General features: G+C 36.2%; 1 protein-coding gene across 1 annotated transcript in view; it reads right to left on the bottom strand.

Annotated features, from left to right (window-relative positions):
- ADGRG7 (adhesion G protein-coupled receptor G7) overlaps positions 1 to 16,538 on the bottom strand; it is a 77,033-nt gene that overhangs the window by 13,934 nt on the left and 46,561 nt on the right. Inside the window, exons 11-13 of the mRNA XM_007095993.3 lie at positions 14,648 to 14,760; positions 8,011 to 8,357; positions 7,222 to 7,318 (exon numbers count right to left, since the gene is read on the bottom strand). Of these exons, the coding sequence (XP_007096055.2) occupies positions 7,222 to 7,318; positions 8,011 to 8,357; positions 14,648 to 14,760 (557 nt within the window). The remainder of the gene's footprint in view (positions 1 to 7,221; positions 7,319 to 8,010; positions 8,358 to 14,647; positions 14,761 to 16,538) is intronic.

Here is a 16,538-nt window from a genome sequence, read left to right as displayed (position 1 = left end):
TATTTAACCTTACTGCATCTGTTTTGTTTTGGTTTTTTTGTTACTGTTACAATTAGTGATGGTGGTTTTGGTGATGTTTTTTCTCATCTATGAAGTATAGTAATCACTTCCTGGCATTGTTGTAAGAATGAATTCATTTATTTAATAAGTATTTATAGAACACATGCTATGTGACAGACATTGTTCTAGATATCAGATATTAGAAGTGAACAACAAAATAATCCAAATATTCTTTCTGTATGACATGATACTATATATAGAAAACTCTAAAAACTCTACCAAAAGAACTGATAAAATGAATTCAGTCAAGTTGCAGGAAATGAAATCAATGTATAGAAATCTGTTGCATTCCTATACCCTAATAATTAAGCAGCAGAAAGTGAAACTAAGAAAACAATGTCATTTACAATTGCACCAAAAACAAGAAAATGTCTAGGAATAAACTTAACCAAAGAGGTGAAAGACCTGTATTCCAAAAACTATAAAACACTGATGAAAGAAATTCAAGATGACACAAAGAGATGGAAAGACATTCTATGCTCATGGATTGAAAAAAAAAATTATTAAAATGTCTATACTACTCAAAGCAATCTTCAGATTTAATGCAATCCCTATCAAAATACTGTGGGAAATAAGCTTAGAAACTCCCTGGGCTTGCACCAATGGGTTAACAAGGCATAAAGAATTACAAAGCCATAAGATGCTCACACCCAAGTTTGGGTAAATAAGATTAGGTGAATAAGGATAGAGAAGGGGGGCTAAGGCCCCCAAAATAGAGTAGGGGGGGCAAAGCCACCAGAATTGGGGGGACAAAGGCCCCCATACAAAGGTATATCTGGTAAGCAAGATTAGGTATTCAGGGCAAAAATGCCCCCCAATTTAGTACTATAACAGAAAGCTGCTTTCACAGAAAGAAAGGACCAAATCAGGTAAAAAGGTACCTAGGGCTATATACCTGATGTGGGTGAAGCTGCTCAGAGTGGAGCTGATTAGCAAAAGAAAAGGTGCCTTGTTAACCCTGAGGTTACTTGCTCTATCTGTTTTATCCCCTACACTGGTTAAGATAAACAGACACGGTGCCTCATGTCTGCTGTTAACAACCTCCTGCCCATCTGCCCGGCACCAGGATTTTGTTTTATATTGACCCAAACTCCTAACACTGTATATCTTCAAAACCCCCTTTCCCTCATGCCCATGCGTTAATGTTCACAAATTCATTGTCTCTTTGTACATGTCCATCACATTTGTAAGTCTTCTGATCTTAATAAATACGGGGCAAGGACTCTTTTTCGGAGCTCTTGTCTTTTCCCAGACATTAGCCATCTCTCACTTTTAATCTTGCATCCGCTCTTGCTGAACAAGAGAGAACTTTAGGCTTAGAGTCTACAACAAACACTAATAGCATTTTTCATAGAACTAAAACAATCCTAAAATTTGTATGGAACCACAAAAGACCTCAAATAGCCAAAGCAAATTTGAAAAAGAAAAACAAAACTGGAGGTATCACAATTCCAGACATCAAGTTATATTATAAAGTGGTACTTTAAAACAGTATAGTACTGGCATAAAAACAGACACACAGATCAATTAAATAGACTAGAAAGCCCAGAAATAAACCCACAATTATATGGTAAATTAATCTTCAACAAAGAAGGAATGAATATACAATGGGAGAAAGACAGTATCTTTAATAAATGATGTTAGGAAAACTGGACAGTTACATGCAAAAGAATGAAACTGGACCATTGTATCTTACCATGCACAAAAACAAACTCAAAATGGATGAAAGACCTATATGTGACGCCTAAAATATAACAACCCTTGAAGAGAGCACAGGCAGTAATGTCTCTAACATTGGCAACAGACACATTTCCCTGCATATATCTCCTTAGGCTATGAAAATAAAAGCAAAAATAAACTGTTGGGACTATACCAAAGCAAAAAGTTTCTGCACAGTAATGGAAACAATCAACACAACTATAAGGCAACCTACTGAATGGGAGAAGATATTTGCAAATGACGTATCCGATAAAGGGTTATTATCCAAAATATGTAAAGAACTGATACAACTCAATATCTGTAAAACAAATAATCCAATTAAAAATGGTCAGAAGACATGAAAAGACATTTCTCCAAAGAAGACATCCAGATGGCCAACAGACACATGAAAGATGTTCAATATCACTCATCAGGAGGGAATTGCAAATCAAAACTACAATGAGATACCACCTCATGCCTGTCAGAATGGCTAAAAACAAAACACAAGAAACAGGAAGTGTTGGCAAGTGTACAGGCAAGGGTATGGAGAAAAAGGAACGCTCTTCATTAAATTTAAAGAACCAGGAATGCAAGCTGGAACAGCCACTATGGAAAACAATACGGGGGTTCCTCAAAAAAATAAAAATAGAACTTCCCTACAATCCCAGCAATTGCACCACTGGGTATTTACCCAAAAAATACAAAATGACTAATTCAAAAAGATACATGTATATCCATGTCTATTGAAGCATTATTTACAATAGCAAACTATGGAAGCAGCCCAAGGGTCCATCGACAGATGAATGGATAAAGATGTCACACACACACACACACACACACACACACACACACACACAATGGAATATTATTCAGCCATAAAAAAGAATGAAATCTTGCCAGTTGCAACAATGGATGGAGATAGAGAGCATAATGCTAAGGAAAATAAGTCAGAGAAAAACAAATACCATATGATCTCACTCATATGTGGAATTTAAGAAATGAAACAAATGAGCAAAGGAAAAAGAGAGAGAGAGACAAACCAAGAAACAGACTCTTAACTACAAAGAACAAACTGATGATTACAAGAGGGGAGGTGGGGAGGGGATGGGTGAAATAGGTGATGGGGATTAAAGAGCACACTTACTATGATGAAAAAAATTAAAACATAAAAAATCCTTTTTTTAGTGATTTTGAAGGAGAGGAATACATAAAACTAACAAATAAAATATATACTGTGTCAGATGGTTACCAGTGCTATGGAGAAAAATAAAGCAGGTATTGAGAGTAGGTATTACTATGTGTATGTGTATGTGTATGTATATGTGTTGGGGGGAGGGTTTCAATTTAAATAGAGTTGTCAGAAAAAACATTATGGAAAAAAGTGATATTTCTTTCAGCAAAGATCTGAAGTAGATAAGGGGGAGGGTGTTCTAGGCAGAGGGAACAGCAAGTGCAAAGGCCCTGATTTGAGAACTGAAGGAATAGCAAAGAATCTAGTGCAGCTAGACATAGTATGTAGATGGCATTAGTGAAAAGATGCAAATTATGTTATGGCTTTATCAGTTGTTGCATGTACTCTTGATGAGAAGGAGAAACCTGACATGATCTGTCTTGAGATCTGGAAGTATTACTCTAGCTAGATGCAGGGATAATAGAAGAGGATACACAAGAGGAGGAAATCACCTAGGAGTCTATTACAATAATCTGGTGACTTGGACCAGGAGAGGAGATGTTAGGAAAGAGTCTGATTCCCAATATATTTAAAGTAAAGCAAAGGATTTATTTACAGGTTGGATGTGAGATGTAGGAGAATTAAGAGTGATTCCAAGTTCTTTGGCCTGAGTACCTAGAAGGATGGAGTTTACCATTAGTGAGATGGGGAAAATGATAAGAGCAGGTTGGGGAGTGAAGACCAGAAGACATCCCATTAGACACCCAAGTGGAGGTGTCAGGTGGGTGTTATTATTTTTTTAATATTTATTTTTGAGAGAGAGAGAGAGAGAGAAAAAAGACAGAGTGCGAGTGGGGGAGGGGCAGAGAGAGGGGAGACAGAATCTGAAGCAGGCTCCAGGCTCTGAGTTGTCAGCACAGAGCCTGATGCGGGGCTCCAACTCAAAACCGTGAGATCATGACCTAAGCCAAAGTCAGATGTTTAACTGACTGAGCCACCCAGGCGCCCCAGGTGGGCATTATTATTAACAAAATAATTTAAGACTCCCTGGCATTTAGTTAATGTATGTTTTCTTTCCCATGCGGGCAAAACACCATTATTATACATGTCAGAGGATTTCCAAACTGTTTTGCATTGTAATTTGTTATATTTTAAATTATTAGAAACTTATTTCTAATCCAAATGACCTAGAAGGAAACTGGGAAGATGTTCAAATCTCTGTAATGAATTAAAAAATAAAAAGGAGTGCCTTCATCCATTAACAGATAGAATAGGTCTATCCTTAAATAAAATGGTGAGAGTGAGCAAGTTTATCTTCAGGATTTTAGGCTTTCCTTTCATGTGTAACTGGAGGCCAACCCTCCTGCCATTCACAGAAGAAACAGGAGAGCACTTGGCTGAGAATTTAATGAAATCCTTCTGAGAGGAAGGATTTCAAATCTCTAGAAGCAACTTGGCGACAAAGCAAGCGACTATAAAAAGTTTTATTTTTTAAAAATATTTTTTAACATTTATTTATTTTTGAGAGAGAGAGAGAGTGAGCTGTCAGCACAGAGCCCAATGCAGGGCTCAAACTCACGAGCTGTGAGATCATGACCTGAGACAAAGTTGGGCACTTAACTGGCTGAGCCACCCAGGCACACTGCAAGTGGCTATCAAAAGTTTTAAGTGAAAAAGATGAACACACTTCTTATCTAGGCAGTCTAGAGAAACACGGCTTAAGAGGGGAAGAAAGGATAGAGAAAGAAAATGAACAATACACATCTATTGGATAAAGACAGACTTGTTAATTATGAAACAATTTGACAAATATATATACATATACAAATATATATACATATATATATTTTTCCTTACCTGAGTCTTGAGTTGTTTCTACTTTTGACAATACAATTTCTGAGGATTACTATTTGTACTATAGATCTGTGTGTGTGTGTGTGTGTGTGTGTATGTGTGTGTGTGTGTGTGTGTGAATGTGTGTGCGTGCGTGTGTGCCTATAAATGTATGCAGGACTTCTCAGCCACCTCATACCACTGGGGAGACCTGGAAGGGAAATAGGTTTAGATACTCATGGTCATCAGGAAGTGTGCACTAAGACAGGACTCCTCACCCCCTCTTCCCTTTGTCCTTCCTGGAGAGAGAGTCGTGCTTAATCTCTTCTCATAATAGCTTTTCCTATTGTTATTCTGGGTTTAATAACTCAGATTTGAGAAATAGGCTGTCTAAGAGAGGATGGTTCCTACAGTCAGACTAACCCTTTTAGGTATGGAGTGGAATTTCTAGAATTAAGATTGGAGAGCACACAATGGAGGCTGATCTGACAAATAGCTATGGACCTGAGGTCTGGAGAGCATCACAAGTGGACCTCAGATGAACTGTTTAATTCCATGGTGATTTTGCCAGGAAACATACCATGAAGACAGCTCTATCATACGCAGCATTCACCTGAAAAGAGTTTCCCTCTCGGGCATTATAATTTTCCATGTTACCTCAATCCTTCAGGAAAGTATGAAACAGCCTATATGATGGCAGCACCGACAATCAGGGGATGGAGCATTAAAGAGGAGTGTGTCCTGCCCTGCAGTCACCTCTTAATTGGGTCCTTGCAGAGATAGCCGTACATGAGGGAAACTGGGTTAGGGGTTTCACGTGTGACTGGCAGAGCTGGGAGCAGTGGGGGAAAGTGTGGGATATGGTGGTATAATTGCTGGGAGGGTAACTCAAGAAACAAAAAAATACTCCCTTCTCCTTCCACATACATCCTGAAAAAATGTGACCATTGATGCATGTGTATAGGGTGAAAGGTGGGGGATGAGTCCAAGATGAGGCAGATATTCATGTTAAGCATCCTTCCTCTCTTCCCAACTTCTATTATCAGTTGCTTAGTGTCTTCCTTAACACCTACAGTGTGCTCAGGAAAGAATCTGCTCTTAATTATTTATAGCTCAATGTGAATATATCTAAGATGGTAGGCTTCTTTCTCCTGAAGGCCTTGACAGTAGTATGTCTAGCCCTGTCCCAGGGTTAGGGAAGGAAATCAGTGATGCTATATGAAGTGAATTACCTGTCCCGTGAGATATTTGCATCTTACCCCTGTTCTGTAATTGTGGAATTAAAACATTTTTAACTAATTAAAAGATATTTAACCCTAATTAAACAGAGGAAATAGTACCTGGAGTATTTGGCCCGTAAAATCAAGCCAGGAAGATAGCTTCCTAGTCTACAATTGGGCATGGTCAGCCCTGGAACTAGATATGCACCCTGACTACACAGACTTTCCTTGGGTGTACTGGCACACTTCCTAGAATTCTGTTGTTGTTTTTTTTTTTTTTTAATTTTTTTTTAACGTTTATTTATTTTTGAGACAGAGAGAGACAGAGCATGAATGGGGGAGGGTCAGAGAGAGGGAGACACAGAATCGGAAACAGGCTCCAGGCTCCGAGCTGTCAGCACAGAGCCCGACGCGGGGCTCGAACTCACAGACCGCGAGATCGTGACCTGAGCCGAAGTCGGCCGGCCGCTCAACCGACTGAGCCACCCAGGCGCCCCTCTGTTGTTGTTTTGTTAAGTTGCTTTGGGACCTAAGGTGGATCTGGGGATGAGAATGGCTGGATTATAAAAGGAGAAGGGAGGATAAATTAAAGAGCAGTTGCTGTTTGGCAGCAGACACACATGTAAAGAGTTCAGCTCAGTTTTCTTCTCTCCCACCTCACATAAAAAGCAAACACCATACAGTCAGGTATTTCCATTAGTAAGAGTTAATTATTCACACTATAATCACAGAAAGAATTTGTAATGTGTGATAAATCATCATCAAGTATTCATAATAATCTTATCAATATAGAACTGGTAAAAAGCATGGATAGTGCTTTTCAAGTTATGAAATATTTTCACACTTGCTTGACCCCTCACCATGACCTCAGAGTGGGTATTACTATCATTGTAATTCCCATTTTCTAGATTAAAAAAACTAAGATAAAGGGTTACTAAGGATCACACATATTGTGTCCTATGATTTTCAGGCTTAATTAAAGAAGACAAATCTAATATAAGAAGTTCAGATTATAAATTTAGAAGGTAATTACTTGTTTTACAAAAGGATTTATCATAGGAAACTTTCATGTCACTATATTTAAAATATAACGTGTTCTTTGAGAATTTGAAATACCCACTTATAATATGACAGTTATAAAGTGAGATTCATATGTACATTGATACTTACATTCAATATCACTGAACAGTTACACTCTTATATCAAATAAATGAACATTTCTTAAAAATATAAACTCACATTTCCTCTTGCCGGTACTCTAACTCCCATTGTGGATCATTTCTATTCAGAGAAAAAATAATTCCCACTGTCAGAGCCACCACGATAGCTGGGACTCCTATGTGGCAAAAGAGAGGCACCAAATTAATAATTTACCCCAAACTGAAATTAATTATAAAAGAACACAAATGAATTATACGTCTGACCCTTTTCAAGACTATGTTATTCTTTCTACTCTAGACAATGTACTAAATGACCTACAGATGTAGGTCAATGGTGGACATAATTTTTCTGTAACTCTTTGCCTCTGTCTTTTATTGTTGGCTGTACATAATAACCTGATACTATTTCTGATTCCTTTGTAACACTTACCACAATTTCCATTCTTAAATGGCCTAATTCCTCTTTCACTTGAAGAAATTTAAATTTAGATACCACAAACACAATTCTTTTCTGGAACTTGAAAATTTTTGAAATTATTTTTCTTAGAGTCACTCTGGTTTTCTTGAAATATTTCTTTTAAAGTAGCTAGGAAACACATTATATGTGGTCTAAATTTCAAATCAAACTACTAGAGATGTTAAAGGAAATTAACATTTGAGTTTAGCTTATGATGTGACTAGTACAGCTGCCTGATCACACGTGTCTCCTTCCCAGGAGTGCGAACAACCAGGCAGAAGGCACTCCTGGTGGTGCTGGCTTTCCATTACCCCTACCTAATGGACTTGGGCTGTTAGGCCTTAAGTAGGTATTTGTTTAAGTTATTTCAAGAAAATTAATGTATGACTAAGTGGAAAAGCAAACACTTGCCCCATCCTATTAAAGAGATGAACACAATGAAATGTTGAGGAAGAGGCTTCATGGTCCTAATTAGCAGGAAATAGAGTTGGGCAGCACTGATTCCAGTCCAGGTAAATGTCACTAACAGGAAATAGTGGAGCAAGACAGCCATCACAGTGCAGGTGGGATTCGAGATGACAACAGTATCTTGCATGGGTATTTCATTTTTATCAGAATCCATCTTATTGGTGCCATTATCACGTTTCACTAAGTTTTTATTGGAGTTTTCGATTCCAAACACAAAGAGGAGGTTAAAAATCAACATTGATGTGCACAGGCTGACGAACACCCAGGTTACTGAGGTTTTTCTGACGTTCCTAAAAACAAGTAAATATAATTGAACAAATAGAACATCGGCAAAAAATAAACTCTAGTGAAATTGTGAGTGAAAAAGAAATATTATTACTCGATGTAAATCCAGCTCATAGCCCATGGGCCAGCTGGTAAACCTACCTTTCCAACTGCACCAGAAGAGCTCACTGTCCTCTCATTTCCACAGAGAAGTGAGTTAGAGAAAATAGGTCAATACATCTTTTCTTTTTTTTTTTTAAGTTTATTTATTTATTGAGAGAGAAAAAGAGAGCAGGGGAGGGAAGAGAGAGAGAGAGAGAGAGAGAGAGAGAGAGAGAGAGAGAGAGAGAGAGAGAGAATCCCAAGCAGGCTCCATGCTGTCAGCTTGGAGCCCAATGTGGGGCTCAAACCATGAGATCATGACCTGAGCCAAAACCAAGAGTCAGATGCTTAACTGACTAAGCCACACAGGTGCCCCCAATACATCCTTTCTTGAAACTGTTATAATAAAAGGTAACTGCTATTCAGCAGAGAGGACTCCCACTGAATTCTACTTTCTGGTATCTATATGCTGTGTAATCCTCTCCCAGGGCCAACCTGTGACTTGATCTCCCTAATGAAATGCGCCAGAAGGCCTGGAAGCCAGGGCCAACTTATTCACCAAAGTAGTGCTTAGGACCAATGATAGTTTTATGGCCCACAGCAAAGTTTTAACTCCTTTTAAAACCAAAAGGGAAAATAATTAACTATTATAGGTCAAAGAATAAATATGAACATATAATATTAATATATTCACCTTTATACCTATACAGTGGTGAAACATTTTCTGATTTTTTTTTTTTTAATGGAGGAAAGACTCCATAAAGGCACTCTGCCCATGAAACTCAAAACAAGCTTTCTTTCCCCTTCATGCTTCTGGAAGTTTTGAGCCACCAGGTAAAAAGTCTAGCTAACCTATTGAAGAAACTGCATAGGAATGCTCTGGGACTATGTGGAGAGGGAGAAAGACCCATCTCTCCCAGCATACCAGATGAGCCCCAGATTAGCCCAACTCCACCCACCATCTGACTCCTCACAGGAGACCATAAGAGAGACCAATGGAAGAATCACAGCTGAGCCCCATCAAGCCACTTGAGCTCAAATTAAGTCCTTAGACATAACAAATTAATGTTTTAAGCCACTAACTTTTAGGGCAGTTTCTTCTACTATGATAGACAATAGGTTCCACTCCAGATTTGCAAACATATACAAAGGCCAGCTATAGAAAGACTCCAAATGGATTTTTTTTTTAATTTCAAAATAGGAAAAAATTCCACATTAGTAAGTGAACATATGTTCAAATGTGGAGAAAAAGTCTCTTGTACTTTAAAAAGTATTTTATATAAGGGCACCTTGGTGACTCAGTCAGTTAAGTATCTGACTCTTGATTTTGGCTCAGGTCATGATCTCATGGTTTGTGGGTTCGAGCCCCATGTGGGGCTCTATGCTGAGAGCAGGAGCCTGCTTGGGATTCTCCCTCTCTCCTAGTCTCTCTGTCCCTCCCCCACCCTGGCATACACACACACATTCTCTCTCTCAAAACAAATAAACATTTAATAAATAAATAAATAAATAAATAAATAAATAAATAAATAAAGTCTTTTATATAAAAAAAATCAAGTATGGATTTTAAAAGAAGGCCAGTTTTTAAGAGTCTCTCATAGTTTGCCTCCCTTCCTCTCTAACTTTTTTTTCCCCCCCTTCACCTCCCCCATGGTCTTCTGTTAAGTTTCTCAGGATCCACATAAGAGTGGGCACCCATTGGGATGAGCACTGGGTGTTATATGGAAACCAATTTGACGATAAATTTTGTATTAAAAAAAATAAGGCCAAATATAATTTTGAACTACTTTTATAAGTTTAAAACAAAATGGTATAAGTTTAGCTTATATTACATTTAAAGAGTAAGGTTTTCATAAACATTTTAAGTAAAAATATTTAAAATGTGTTTCATGGTCTATTGCTACTAATGACATTCTTCATAATTTGAGTAGACTGATGATTACTATCCCTCTGAAAGGCTTATACTCAACAAAATTTCACCTGTGTCCAAGAAACATATTTTAGGAAATACTTGCTGACAGTCAAATGGCCAAGATGCTCTGGATGATCCTTATAATATAAACCATGCTTGAAGACTGTTCCTTTGTTTGAAGACATAATTTCTGGGGGGTAGAACCAAGGATTCTTTAAAACTTTTGGGTTTGTTACCTTCTCACCTTTACCTAAGATCTCTGCTAGAAAAGAAGAGCCTTTTCTCATTTTGTCTGCAAGCTGGCATTGTTTACCAGGAGTCTTTAAAAGGCAGTGGGAGGGAGAGAGAGAGAAAATGAGAATGGGTGTGTGTGCTCCTGCTCACATGTGTGTTCTGTGGTGGCCTACCTGTGTATTTTCAGATTGGCAGAGAATTCAAGGTTTCCCTAAATAAGGGTTGATCTCAAATGTGAGGTTTCATATTGTCTTTACTGTGCACATATTGTTTGCCTTAATGGTTAAAGGCAGATATATCCATAAGGCCCCTTTAATGACATATTATAGTTCTCTGTATACTATGGTATGCAGTCTTATATTAATGAAAGTTACAGAATTTCCATTCACTACCATCTAAGCCTTTCTGGGTTTTTCAGAATACAAGACCTCTTCAAATAACTATTTCCCTAAGTTTATTACTGTGCTTAAAGTTCTAACATCTCCAAGTACCCATTTTTAATATCTCAGAATCTGATGAATAAGTCTGCTTACTAATTACATATCCTTTATGATTTTATAACATTCCATCATGAACCTTCTCAGTCTTTGGATTTCTACAATGCATAAAAAGTGTATATTTAAACAGAACTCTGCTCATCCTCTTGATGTTTTAGTTGAGATTTTCTGAATAATTCAAAATTTAACTCAGTCTTTTGAAAGTTTTAATGACCAGAACTGCAAAAAGTACTCAAAAGATTCCTTTTATATAAAAGCAAAGTTAGCTTCTAATTTTTTTCCAGTTTCAAACAGAAATTGTAATCCACAGGAAGAACAGGCTATTTTCAAATAGCTTGGCTCTTCTGTACATTTCTATATTCTGTACATTAATATTATGTTATTTTTCTATATAATATATATAATTATATAATGTATTATAACATATATTATGTAGCTTATATATCTTATGTATCTAAATTATTTATAATTTACTATAAATTATACATATTATATGTAATTTATATATAATTATGGGGGACCCTGTCCATGAACAAAGAAAACTATTTGATTCACGTTTAGAAGTCAATACCATTTTTTAATTTTTGTTTTTGTTTCCTGATGAATTTTTAGTGACATACATGGCAGCATAACTGTGCTAAGAAACATGTCGATAGAGAATGAAAAAAAAATCTGAAAACCACTAGAAGTACTGAAATTTTAGGCAAAGACACTAGTTATGTACCTACCACAACTTATTCAAATGGGTTCAAAAACTGTTCAAGTATGATTACGATAGAAAGACAAATAAAAAGGGGCCCTGGTAGCTCAGGTGGTTAGGCGTCCAACTTCAGCTTAGGTCGTGATCTTGCAATTTGCAGTTCTTGAGTTCGGGCCCCTCATTATGCTCTCTGTGCTAGCATAGAGCCCATTTCAGTTCCTCTGTCCCCCTCTCTCTGCCCCTCCCCCACTTGCTCTCTCTCAAAGATAGACATTTTAAAAAAAGAAATACAAATAAAAGGACAAATATAAGAGCCATTCCATTTTACATAACAGACCTGTAACTACATGACATGCAATGTTCGTTCAAGGCGCTTACCACTATTTGTAATCATATATTTAATTCTGTATATATCTGTATAACATCTGTCTTTGCCAAAGAATATAAATATCATGAGAAATGAGAGCTTACTTGCTGTTCATAGTTTGGTATTCAGTTTGTATGTGGTGCTTGGCCCATAATTAGCACTCGTTATAAAAACTTTGAGTGAATGGCAAGAGATTCATTAAGTGTGATAGATAAAGAAGAGGAATCAAAAGGAGTTCTGGCTCTTTGAACAAATGGCTTTTTCTAAATATGAGCAGAGAAAGTGAAAAATGTGCCTGGGTCATCTTGCTGTACCTGAAATTAAAAAGTGCTTAAAGACTGCTAGGGACATGCCAAAACAACATGAAGAGACTCCCTCTGGTTACATTCAAGAGTACACTTCTTTACAAAGGAATAGAGTAAATAAAGAGAAAGAATCATTTCAACCATCAAGGTAATAATATATTCCAACAAGAACCATTGAGTAAAAGTTGGGGGACAGTATAGTCACACAATTTTAAAGTATCATCCCACAGATTACTTATTGCTTACAAAGGGGAAAATATTAACCTTTAGGGTGTAGAATTCCAGTAGACACCACTGTAAACAAGGAATCCAACTTAATACAACCAATAATGGGACAAACCGACATCACATGCTTCTTGCTATACCACACTGAAAAAGACTTAATGATTTAGTATTCTCATCAAAAATGTTTAACCCCTATCTAATCATGAGGAACATTTCAGACAAATCCTAAACTGTTGAATATTCTACTTTCTACAATATAACTGACATGAACATTTCAAAAGATTTAATGTCCCCAAATGCCAAAACAAACAAAAAAGCAGAGGAATTATTTTAGGCTAAATGAGACTAAGAACCATGACAACTGGGGTTCCTGGGTGGCTCAGCTGGTTAAGTGTCCAACTTCGGCTCAGGTCATGATCTCACAGTTTGTGAGTTCAAGCACCACATCAGGTTCTATGCTGACAGCTCAGAGCCTGGAGCCTGCTTCAGATTCTGTGTCTCCCTCTCTCTCTACCCCTCCCCAACTCGTGCTCTGTCTCTTTCTCAAAAATAAGTAAACATTAAAAAAAAAATTTAAGAATAGAAACATAGCCACTAAACGAATTGGGGGGGGGGACCACTCAGCTATAACGGATATTAATGGAACAACTGAAGAAATTTGAATATGGATTGTATATTAACACAGTAACATTGTATCAATGGTAAATTGGTTGAGTTGAATTTCCTGAGTGAGAATAATGGTATTATACTGTAGAAGAGAATACCCGTGTTCTTAGGAAATGCTTGAAAATTTAGCAACTTTTCTCTAGGTTTTCAACTTTTTAAATAAAATTTCAGAAAATATTTTAAACAGCAATGCTTTCAAAATAAAAAGTTCTGAGCCTACACATCTGAGAAAACACTTATGAGAGAATTTAGTAGGGAGAAATAATTCTGAAAGAAAGATGAATTCATCTTGGGATATCTTGAGTTTGTGAGGAGGACCACGTAGGAATACTCAATAGTCCCACTTATTCTACAGATATTCCTCTACTAAGGGCCAGGTACTGTGCTCAGTCTTGGGGATACACTAATCAAAACAAAACAAACAACAATAGAAACAACAAAATCAGAAAAAGTCACTGTTCTCATTGATTTTTCATGCTGATGGGGAAAACAGAGAGTACCCAGGTAAACTAATAAATAACAAACTTATATTTACAGATTGATAAAAATGTAGCATGTGAAAAAAATAACAAGTGCTATACAAAATTGGACCTTTAGTGAGGAGGTCAAAGTGAAAAGAAATATGCGTTTATAGGTAATTTTTAAAGTTAGATTTCTTAAAAATTATTTATTTTTGAGAGAGAGCACAAGCAGGGAGTAACAGAGAGAGAGGGAGACAGAGGAGGCAAAGCAGGCGTCATGCTAACAGCAGAGAGCTCCATGTGGGGCATGAACCCAAAATCTGTGAGATCATGACTGGAGCCAAAGTCGGACACTTAACTGACTTAGCCACCCAGGTGCCCCTTAAGTTAGATTTTTTTCGAACTATGGAATTCAAAGACTTTTGAAAAGTTTGACCATTTGAAAACTTAATATGTATTTTAAATTAGTTTAATTTTCAAAAATATTGTTTAGCAATGTTTTGCTCTTTTATAAATGCAAATTGGTAGGTATGGTTCTATTCAACACAAAGGAACTATATAGCATTAATGAGCTATGGGACCACACTATTTTTACATGACAAACTTAAAACCACATGGTATGTAATTTTTCTTTAAAGCACTTACCACAGTTTTAATTATAAATTTATTTGTATGTATTTCTTAGCCTCTTCAGAACTGAGTGTGCTCTTCTGTAAGATGAACTTGTTGAATTAATTCTGATTTCCCTTTTATCTCCAAGAGACCATATTATGATGAGAATATGTGCAGAGGAAATAATATCAAGATAGCAATTTTTCTTATAAAAGGAGCCTGTTTCCCTTCTTACCTGGTGACAATCTGAAATACAATTGTAAGGGCCAGACCAGTAATGGACAGCGCACATCCAACATTGGATAATATGTCTAGTGATGCAGGATATTTATATTTCTTTTCGAAACTCTAAAAAACAAGTTAAGACTCATATTTTTTACTAACCATTCCTGAAATGTCTATGAAAGTCAACATCATAAAAAGTTACATTGGTCAAAATAACCAGATAGTTGCCAGATATGTCTTTTTATAAAACTGTTAATATATTTTAAAAAGAAATAAATTAACCCCTTTTCTCTAAGCAGTTTATATGAATTAGAGTGTTGAGAACAGTTATCTAACCAATTCAGTTAAAGAAAACATATATACTTTACCTCAATGTCTAAAATCTAAAATTTATCCCTCACGTTATTTTTGTGTGTAACTATCCAAGAGGAAATATGCATATCTGAGCTAATGCACTAAAAATAAAGTTGCAGAAATGTTTTTTGGACATGGAAAGATGTTCATGTGATCCTGCTAATTTTTTTTAAAACGGCAGTCTTATTGTTGTCCGATATATCTATATCTAGCCCAGTATTTTAATATATATTTATAGATAAGTATATTCTATGGAGAGGTAATAATGGTGGTCACTGGGTGGGTAGGATATATATAATATTTTTGCCTGCCTTTATTTTAGTAGTTAAAAAAATAGAGGGGCGCCTGGGTGGCTCAGTTGGTTAAGCCTCCGACTTCAGCTCAGGTCACGATCTCACGGTCTGTGAGTTCGAGCCCCGCGTTGGGCTCTGGGCTGATGGCTCAGAGCCTGGAGCCTGCTTCCGATTCTGTGTCTCCCTCTCTCTCTGCCCCTCCCCCGTTCATGCTCTGTCTCTCTCTGTCTCAAAAATGAATAAACGTTAAAAAAAATTTTTTTTTAATAAAAATAAAAATAATTAAAAAATAAAAAAATAGAAAGTAATATTTATACAACATGAAAGTAATGTAGAAACATTAAAAAATATAGATTTCTCTTAACTGCCAGCTACCCCACATCATACCACCCTTCCTCTTGAAATCATATCTCTTCTCCAGAGCTTACTTTTTTAATGTACTTACAAATATTACCCACGTCTCTTGAATAAATATATTTCTGCTTAATAGATAAACTTTCATACCTTATGCAATAAATATGTATTGCTTTTATAGGAAGAAAACAAAAATAAAATAACTTTCATTGTTAAAAATTATAAAACAAAGACTTCATGTTACTTCCTGTGTACAGTATACTGACTAGATACCAAAGAGTCATAGAATATACATAAACCTTCAAGCTTAGACATCATCTATTCACTTAGAGCCTATCTGCTCCTATTTTAGATACATATTTATTTTATTTAGATATTTTATTTATTTATTTAGATATTTTAAAGTTCTAATCAAACTTTAAAAAAATTTGGCAACCCAAACTAATTACAAATGTGAGTGGTAGACATTGAGGCAGATTCAGACATTAGTGAGAAGAAATAGCTGAAAGCCTGACCTCAGAAAAGAAGAAAAATAACTGTGACAATGTATTACGTATCATTTAATATATATAGCAACCCAAGCTTTACACATCTAGCAAATGATAGTAATGATCTTAAAGGTATCAAAAAAGTTAATTTTTATCTTTACTATTTTCTAATTAAGAAAGCAGATCTCTCTGCAATACGTTAGAAAATAATCAAAGTCAATTAAAATAATAAAGGTTTGATAGTTAAAATAATAAAACTATAATTTTACACCTGTGAGAATGGCTAAAATTAACAACTCTGGAAATAACATGTTTCTGAGGATGTGGAGAAAGGGGAAACCTCTTACAGTGCTGGTAGGAATGCAAACTGGTGCAGCCATTCTGGAAAACAGTATAGAGGTCTTCAAAAAGT

The sequence above is a fragment of the Panthera tigris genome, chromosome C2 (assembly GCF_018350195.1).
Source record: "Panthera tigris isolate Pti1 chromosome C2, P.tigris_Pti1_mat1.1, whole genome shotgun sequence".
In the NCBI taxonomy this organism is placed as follows: Eukaryota; Metazoa; Chordata; class Mammalia; order Carnivora; family Felidae; genus Panthera; species Panthera tigris.
This window is presented reverse-complemented; position numbering and strand designations above follow the sequence as displayed.